Below are 10,007 nucleotides of genomic sequence, written 5' to 3'. Positions count from 1 at the left end.
AAATAAAAACTCCCCAAAATTTTTCTGGATTGAGTGCTTTATTATTTCCTTACTTGAAATCAGTGATATTTTCCGTTAGCTTGAATTCATAGAGAAAGATAAGTAAGCTTTAATTTCTATTTTTTTTTTCTTTTTTCAATTTCTTTATTACCTAGTTCCTTTAATTTTGTATGTTAACAAAATGATAACATCATACGTTTTTGCTTTTGTTATTTTATGGGATTTTAGCATTTAATTAATTTAAAATTAAATTGCTCATATGACATTGAAGCAGCAAGTAGACAGTTTTAGTTAAAAGGTTGAATGGATGTTAAAGACCGAAAGTTGCATTATTTTTTGAATTAGCCTGTTTTACCTATCTTGACAACTGTAATGCTAAATTAAAAAATTAAAGAAAAATTGAGTTCAATGATTTGTAATTAATGTAATCGTAGTACCCAATTTTCTGTTTTATTTTGATAGATTAATTTCTTTAGAAAATAAATTATTATAAATTAGCTGAGAGTTTTATTATTCTGATAGTTGACATTTATGTTTTTTTTCCCTTCTCAGAATTCTACTTTCTTACAAATGAGTATGCAGTTATCTTCCTGACACATTTGCTCATACATCTTTATGATGAGCAGCAAAATGAATATGATGAACAGCAAAATGAAAATGACTATTTATATGTTCAGTGAGTATATTTTGTTATAAGTAATTTGAAATTCTTAAATTGTTATTCTGATACATTGAACACATTTGTATCTTTCTTGTAAAGTTGATCGGGAAAATTGGGAATTTTTAAAAAGAGTTTCTTCATATGTAGTTTAGATAATGATAACTAATTCAAAACAGGTCTTAAATTAAATTAATTAAATAAATAAAGAATAATTACACAGCTCTATCAAGCAAGCAACTTTTATAAAAACTTTGATTACTGCATTTATTTATATATGCACTAAGTTTGGATTTAACCATTAGGTTTTTAAATTTCTACCAGTGCATTCTAAACAGTATGATAAAATGTGTATTAATTGAATTCATTGCTTGAACTAATTTTGCAACTTATTAATTTTTTATTTTTTTCCAATAAAAAGTCATCCCTCCCCATTTTCTGTATATTTGGGAAAAAAGTGTCACTTTGTTCTAAAGTTTGTATGTTTGGGTTTCCACAAGGTGACCAGATTGTATGCAGATAGGTTTTGCTTCTACACTTTGTTATTTAGTAGCCTAATTCTGTTGCTCGACTTGTCATCTGTAGAGATTGAAGTGATGACTTACCGTGTTTCGTAAACTACGAAGAAATGCCATGGCAGAATATCAGTAAAAAGTGTTTCTTTTTCTTCTTTTTTCTGGCGCCTCCGTAGCTAGGTGAGAAAGAGCAGCAGTACGTAGCACACGCTTCTTGATTAGACCGGGGTTCGAGCCCGTCACCACCAAATACGGAGGATGCAGAAAGGTCAGGGAATGACCACTGCATATTCATGGAGCAATATGGCCTTAATTGCTAATGCTCCTAAAAACCAAATAACAATAACAATCTTCTTTTTTCTAGCTGTTCAAATATCTTTGTAACCATGAAGGAGCTTTTTTCCTTGTACTTGACCAGTTGTTGGCTGATTATTTTCCACTGAGGAATGAAAGGATTAACTGGTTTGGCGAAACCCTTCTCAAGGACATGCACGTCTTCCTTGCTTACTGTGTGATATTTGCCTGTGATAACAATCTCTCTGTTTCAGCTAAAGAAAGACCTACTAACATTCTGGAACATCATTTTCCCTTGGTTCCAGTACTTGAATATCCAGAAAAGATGTATTACTGTAAGTCGATCAAAATGAAAGCCACTGACACAGCTTGTTTTTATATGCATGCATACTGAAAGAATGACTATGGGCAAGGCTATGGTTAGGCTGCATCTTGAGTACTGCATACAGGTCTGGAGGCCTCACTTTAAGAAGATTGTAGATCTGCTGGAATAGGTGTACAAAGGGGCAACCAGATTGGAAGGTGGAACAAAGGGGTGCTCTTACCAAGAAAGACTTCAGTTCTGCAAATTGCAGCATATAGAGACTAGACACCTGCGAGAATTTTGCTGTTTCTAAGTGCTGACTTGGAAATATTGGAAGGCCTAGTAAACCAAAATGAATCTCAGGATCAAGTGTATGGAAACAGCTCATAACCTGAATGGGGTGCAAAACAAGTGATGGTGAACAAAATGGCTTATTGAGATGTTTAAAGCTATGAATGGATTGAGAAAGCTCAGTGCTGATGAGACTTTCCCTCTTGCTCAGACTAAGCACATAAGAGGGGGGGCACAAATTCAAATTGAGGAACGACAGTTACAGAATAGATGTGTAGAAGTTTGCCTTCAGCCAGCAGGTGGTTGAATTGTTGGAACAAAATTCCATGTGTTGTTGTCTTGCATCATTTGCCACTGCTAACAATAATGCTCTGTGTATTGCCAGATTGATGAAAGAATGCTTTCATTTGAAGTATGGGCAATTTAAGAAACATCTGAGTAAGACTAAAGCTGTAGTTTAGTCTTACTCAGATCTCTGTGGAAATTTTGCTGTTTCTAAGTGCTGACTTGGAAATATTGGAAGGCCTAGTAAACCAAAATGAATCTCAGGATCAATTATATGGAAACAGCTCATAACCTGAATGGGGTGCGAAACAAGTGATGGTGAACAGAAAGCGAATGGCCTCATGCTGGGGTTTCTAAAACAGCTGTCACAAGCTCATGAATTTGTTTCATTGCAATCAAGGCTGCTTTGATAGAGGTGAAAATAATGAAAAGAGCATTCCATTTTAGACCTGTTGTCTTTGTGGATATTTTAGGTAAAGATTCCTTTCCCTTGCCCTGAAGAACTACACAATTAAGATTAATTATAAAAAGTCCAGATAAGATACCAGAGGAGCCTAGTACATACCGCCTGATTGCTTTACTATCTGTGCTCGCAAAAACATATGAACGACTATGTATTAGTAGAGATGATTATGTATGAACAAAACCTATTGTCCTCTTGTAACCAATTTGGTTATAGTAAGGGAAGATCAACAGGTGCAGTGTGTCAGATGGTGAGGTATACACAGGAGTATGAGGGGCAGTATGTACTTTGTGATTATGGATTTTCATGGTGCATTCGATAGACTGTGGTGGGAAGGGATCTTAACTAGGTTAAGAGCAACAGAATGTTCTGAAAAATTGTTTTCTGTATTTAGACAATGTTTTGAAGATAGGAAAGTTGTCGTAAGAACGGCTTACATAGAAATTGTAAAAGATGTATTGAGAGGTTGTCTTCAGGGATCTGTGATTGGTCCTCAGGCCTGATGCATGGTAATAGATGAATTCCTGAAATGAAATTATGTGGGTGTTGATGTGATATAGCCTATGCCGATGATCTTCTCTTTTTGGTGTATAGTAATGCTTGAACCCATATAGAAGAACAGGCTTAAGAGTTGGGAGATTTAATGGAATGGTCCATATTATATGGCGTACAAATTTCTGAAACTAAAACTGTGCAACTATTGTTAAAAGGACAATTGAGCAAGAATAGCTGAGCTTTGGTTTGTGCACATGTGGTGTATGTTCAATATGTCACGACAGTTAAGTACTTGGGTATGTTGATACGAGAGTGGATCAGTTTTGTCCCATGTGCTAAGTATTTGAAAAAGAAGATAAGAACATTATACGCCAAGTTAAAGAGAGTTATAAGGGTGGACTGGGGCATAAAGGGCAAAGCACTTCATTTATTGTACTGCCTCTTCGTCCCAATAATAACTTATGCCTCAGCAGCTTGGCTTCATAGAATGACAAATTCGTAAATTAAAAAGTATATTTTGCAGGTTCGAAGGTTCGCTCTTTTGTCTATCACTAGAGTTTGTTGAACTGTTTCAACAGATGCTCTTCAAGTTGCTTCAGGTAGGCTGCCAGCAGATTTGTTGATTATTCTGTCTGCTTTGATGTATTGCACAAGTAGGAATATAAGAAAGACCATATTAAATGTGAGTTCGTGCCCGGATGATGGAAGGCTTTATACCAGACAAGATGTATAATCTGAGAAAAGAAGGATAATGCCGGAGTTAATGTTAGAATGTTAAAGGAGATGGGATACCTCAGATAAAAGTAGGGTTACCTACATGTTCTTGCCAAAAGTTAATATTATTGATGTAAGGAAGAAAGTCTGGCAGCAGTTTGGTGTGAATGCAGCTTTCCTTATTACCGTATACATGGCCTTGCTAAAAGACTCTAAGTTAGGGTTGGCACAAGATCAGAATTGCGTGTGTGAAGACCATGAGGAAATCATATTCATTTACCTACAAGAATACCGGACAATCCTAACCATAAAACCAACATGCTTGATCTTTTTCTCACAAACAACCCTTCTAAGTACACAGTTGAAGTGAGTGGTCCTTTAAGCACCTCAGATCACAACTTGGTGATTGTCTTTTCTCCAATGGAGCCTTTATCTCATGGCAGTTCCCAACCAGGAATATAGCCCACTGCAGTGTAAATAAGAGCTGGACTACATTGAGTTACTGGGCAATCTCCTTTTCCCTTGTCTGTTTGGCATTACAAGAATGCAAAATGGGATGACTTGCGAGATTTCTTTTCTTCTTTTCCTTGGTCAAACTACTGTTTCAAAACATCTGATGTCAACGTTTGCTCGGATTGTATCAGTGAAATTATCCTTGTAGGAATGGAATCCTTTATCCCACACTCCACTTTAAAATCTCGTCTTTTATCTAAACCTTGGTTTTCCAATAAATATGCTAAGGCCATTCAGGAGAAGAAAGTTGCATATCGTAATTGGCTTGTTTCCAATTCTTCAGTTTCATTTTCTGCTTACCCCAAAGCTCGCAACAATTGTAAAGCAGTTATTAATCAGTCCAAACTAGATTTTGATCAGGCTAAGAGTAGAAAACTTGCTTCTTGCCCTAATGGTAGCCGAGCATTCTGGTCTCTTGCCAAAGCTATTGGCCACAATTTTGCCCATCTCTGCTTCCACCTCTGTCAAAACCAGATGGTTCTGTTGTCACTTCAGCCAAGGATAAAGCTGACCTGCTAGCATCCCATTTTTCTTCCAACTCGTGTATTAATGATCTTGGTAAAACACCTCCCACCATTCCCAACATGCTCCATTCAATGCCTCCTGTGGTCTTCTGTCAAAAGGATGTCAGAAGGATTTTGAGGAATCTTGATGCTAAGAAAGCTTCAGGTCCTGATGGTATTTCTATACTTGTTCTGAAAACCTGGGCTCCTGAACTTACTCCTGTTCTTTGTTGCCTTTTTTCACATTCTTATTCAAAAGGTGTTTTTCCTTCTGCTTGGAAATTTGCTCATGTTCAGCCAGTTCCTAAAAATGGTGACAAATCTCTCCCATCTAATTATCGTCCCATTGCAATTACTTCTACTCTTTCTAAAGTAATGGAGAAATCAATTAACCGCCAACTCTTAAACCACCTAGAAACCTTCCGTCTGATCGACGATCACCAGTATGGATTTCGTCAATGTTGATCCACTGGTGATATCCTGGCATATGTTACCCACTTATGAACAAATTCAATGAAAAATTTCTGTGAAACACAAGCAGTTGCTCTAGACATCTCAAAAGCTTTCGATTGTGTTTGGCATAAAGGTCTTCTAAACAAGCTTCCATCTTATGGTTTGCCAACTGTTTTTTGTAATTGGTAGTAGTAGTAGTGGCATGTGATGCAAGAAAGCAAGTGTATGAGCTTATGCAGTATCAGCCAAAAAAAAAAAAAAAAAAAATCACACCATTCCCTCCAAATGCCTGTCCAGTTCCTCCTTAAATTTATTTAACCTATCAACTTCCACAACAACAGATGGCAGTTTGTTCCAGCAATTAACCACCTGCTGGCTAAAGGCAAATTTCCGCACATCTATTCTACATCTGTCTTTTCTTAATTTGAATTTATGCCCCCTTAGGTTTGTAATCTGAACAAGTGGGAGGATCCCATCAGAATTCAGCGTACTCAACCCATTGAAGGCCTTATACACCTCAATCAGATCTCCGCACAGGTGCCTAGTCTCCAGCCACTGCAATTTGCAGAACTTAAGCCTCTCTTGGTAAGAGGATCACTTCATTCCCCTCACCAATCTTGTTGCCCTTCTCTGTACATACTCAAGCAAATCTACATCCTTCCTAAAATGAGGCTTCCAGACCTGTACGCAGTATTCAAGGCGCTGCCTGACCATTGCCTTATACAGAGTGACAATCACCTCCTTCTCCCTGCTAGCAAAATTCCTATATATCATTGACAAAACCCCATTACCTGCCCTGGCAGCCTGTCTGCATTGCTCAGAAAACTTCATATCTGACTGCACAATTACTACCAGGTCTTTTTCATTTTCTACCACCTTAAGTGTAGTACCACACAGTTGGTACGTTTCTCTGGGGTTACTTCTACCCATATGCAGTACTTTGCATTTGTCAATGTTAAACTTCAGTTGCCACTTCTCAGCCCATCTGCCCAAATTATCTAGATCCTGTTGCAGTAGCACATTGCCATTACTGTCATTAACAACCCTGCCAACCTTTGTATCATCTGCAAACTTCGACACTAGGCCTGATATACCTTCATCAATATCATTGATAAATATACAAAACAACAGAGGACCCAACAACGAACCTTGTGGGACTCCACTAATAACATTAGTCCACGAAGAGCAGCACCCATTAATTACCACCCTCTGTCTTCTCACACTCAACCATCCTTTTATCCATTGTAGCAACTTACCCTTAATACCATTCTCCTCCAATTTGTATAATAGTCTTCCATGTGCAACAGTGTCAAAAGCTTTCCTGAAATCCAAATATATGATATCAAAATTATTTTTTGTATCCAGTTCCTTTGTAACCACATCATAATATCCTATCAAATTTGTCAGACAAGACTTTCCCTTAACAAACCCATGCTGTGTCTGAATTATTGCTACAGTCTTGTCTAGATGATCCTGCAATGCATCTTTAACCAGTGACTCCATTATTTTACCCAGAACAGAAAACTGGTTATCCAGTTTTCTCTCTGATCACTCACTGAGGGTGATGGTAGATGGCTCTCTCTTCTGAGTTCTCCACTAATGCTGGTGTACCCTAAGGCTCAGTGCTTTCCCCCACTCTTTTCCTCTTGTATATTAATGACTATCTTCCATTGACTGGAAATCCTAGCCATAGTTTTGCTGATGATAGCACATTGCATTCCACTTTCAAATTTGAGAAACGTTGCCCTGCTCAGTCAGCCTCAACTTCTCGAATATCCGCTACCAATTCCTTAAATGCTGATCTCCAGTGGGGCAAAGACAACTTAGTTGATTTCAATCCTTCTAAAACTCGGTCTTGTCTTATATCTCGCAAGAAGGATTCTTCTTCTCCTATACTTATATTTGGTGACACTCCGATTTCTAAGCAAGTTGATATATCTCCTTTGGGGATTACCCTGACTTCTAATCTCTCTTGGCACAAGCACATTACAAGTATTGCTTCCTCTGCATTTAAAAAACTTGGTTTTCTCTTTCGCTCTCACTGTTATTTTTCTTCCAAACAGCTGTTCACGCTGGACAAATCGCAAATCCGCCCTATCATTGAATATTGTTCCCACATCTGGGGTGGTGCTCCCAAAACCTCTCTCAGGCTTCTAGATTCCATTCAGATGAGGGCAGTTAATAACCCATCTCTAACAGAGTCTCTCCACTCTCTGTCTCATAGATATACTGTTTCTGCTGCATGCCTTTTCTACATATACTTCCATTCTTCTGAATTGGCTTCTATAATTCCTGCTCTCTCTTTCAAAACAGTCCGAACACGTGCTGCCACCAGACAACATCCATTTACTGTCCAACTTCAAACTCACAGAACCAACTTTTCATCTTCCTCGTTTATTCATTCAACTACGGTTTTCTGGAACAATCTTCCTTCATATGTCTTTTCTGAAAATTACAGTCTGCAGGAGTTCAAGTCTAATGTCAACAAATATCTTCTTCCGTCTTCTCAATCTCCAACCCAAGCATGGTACTAAGTACTATAGGTTATAATATCTCTCGTGTTTGGGGTTTTCATAAAAAAAAAAAAAAACACCTGAACATGTAATGTTCTATTGCAGCTGTTATGTTGGCATAAGGAGTCGATTGGAGATATTGATGGGAAGGCTTGAGCAAAGATCCTTATGGACTATGTTTGGGGAAAAATGCAAGTTTGCTTATTTTAATGATTTTATTTATGCTGTATTTAAAAGGAGAGAGCAAATAAAAGCTAGATAGTAGAGTCGACCTCCCTGTGGCAAGGAAGGAAACCAAGTCTATTGAGATAGGCGGGACTTATGATGAATGTCCAAAGTTAATCTCACTTGACTTGGGCCAAGCGGCATAATGATCTCCCAAGCTTAGTTACTTGTGTTATTTTGAGTTGTGTTAAGTTAATTAATTAATAATTTATTGAGTTTTATTATACAGCATGAGTTAAAGTTAAGTTCTAAGCCACATATAAGCTTCGGCTTGGGTGGTGGGTGTCTTAATGGTATCTTGAATGAATATCACTCTGTATCACTGTGGGCCACCTCTGCACCATTAGCAACATTTTTGTCCAATGAAAAATACAAATAACCTTATTTTAAGTGATTTAAAGACCACAGGAATGCTGCTTTTTTTTGTTTTGTTGGTCTTGAATCCATAATTTTAAAGATCTTTCTGTTTCTTCAATCACTGCACCTCATTGTTTTTACCTAATTATTGACTGTGCATTTCCAGCATTTTGTATGTGATGTCTGATTTTATCCTTTCCTTCACAACTGAATATACATTGTTGACTAGCTTAAGTGTACTGAGCATCTGAATCAGGCAAAACATTTGCTGCTTTCAGCATTCTTAATTATTTAAAGCTTTGTCTCAGTCGTGTTAAGTTTAAGACCTGTTCTTCTTATCACTATTATTGGCACTTTTGGTTATCATTTCTCACTCATTTTTAGAAACACAAAAATGCACTAAAAATGTTAAATAATTACACAGACACTGCTGTACATTTCTGGCCCTGTGAAATGCAGTGACTCACAAAGTTCATTTGTCAGTTCAGAGAACTGATGAATGAACATGAAGAAATAAAAATGAAAAAATTAACATGTCTGAAAGAATGAATTTGTTTTTAATTTCAAGTGTCTGAAAGTTGAGGACTGCCCTGAACTCGCTCCTTCCATATATTGTTTTAGTATAGTAGCAATGAGATTATTTTTGCTCTCATTCAGAAACCCTCTATTTATTAATTTAATTATAAAATTTTAAACATATCCTTTTCTGCATTATTAATTATTATATAAATTTTGTTTTTTAGTCATTTGGTCACTAGTTCAAGACTCATTTGAGAGTGCATCAGCTGAACAGCTGCAGTTTCTACATTTATCTTCAAACTGTAGGAATCTTTCTGCTCTGCTGTGCAACACATCATATTTTTTGGTAGGTTACATTTTGGATATTGTTAATATGCAATAAAAAATTAAGTTCCCCGAACTTAATTCGAAGTTCGGGGAACCAAAACACATCTTTTTCAATTTCGTTTAAATGGATTTGAAGTACCCATACAGGTTTAGAGCATTTTGGTATTAATTAATCAAGAGAAACTTTTAGTTGGATACTCTTAACACTGTGCAGAATTTTTATAATTCTCATTTAAAATAATAATCTTTTAGTTTAGTTGTGGTAGACATTCATGTGTGTAGATGGTTAATGTGTAAATTTAGATTGAGTGGACTAGTAAACACAATTGTCTCATTATGGGTGACTTCAGCTGGTCTCTTGTAGACTGTAATACTTGGACTGGAAATACACTATGGTAATAGTTTTTTGAATGAAGTGGATTATTATTATTATTATTATTATTATTATTATTATTATTATTAGCCATATGGTGCAAGGAAGCCTGAGGCTTATGCTGCACTGGCCAAAAAAAATTTCTGAATTATCCTGAGAGAGAGAGAGAACGAGTCGGAAGTAGAAGGAAATCACCAAGAAAGAG

At 36.8% G+C, this 10,007-nt stretch overlaps 1 protein-coding gene across 1 annotated transcript in view; it reads left to right on the top strand.

Annotated features, from left to right (window-relative positions):
• Nucleotides 1–569: 569 nt before the first annotated feature.
• LOC150090340 (uncharacterized) overlaps nucleotides 570–10,007 on the top strand; it is an 81,142-nt gene continuing 71,704 nt past the window's right edge. The window contains exons 1-2 of the mRNA XM_090390274.1: nucleotides 570–676; nucleotides 9,327–9,448. Of these exons, the coding sequence (XP_090246400.1) occupies nucleotides 616–676; nucleotides 9,327–9,448 (183 nt within the window). The 5' untranslated portion in view covers nucleotides 570–615. The remainder of the gene's footprint in view (nucleotides 677–9,326; nucleotides 9,449–10,007) is intronic.

This window comes from Mastigoproctus giganteus, chromosome 2 (genome assembly GCF_048544385.1).
Source record: "Mastigoproctus giganteus isolate SK-2022 chromosome 2, ASM4854438v1, whole genome shotgun sequence".
Classification (NCBI taxonomy): Eukaryota; Metazoa; Arthropoda; class Arachnida; order Uropygi; family Thelyphonidae; genus Mastigoproctus; species Mastigoproctus giganteus.
This window is presented reverse-complemented; position numbering and strand designations above follow the sequence as displayed.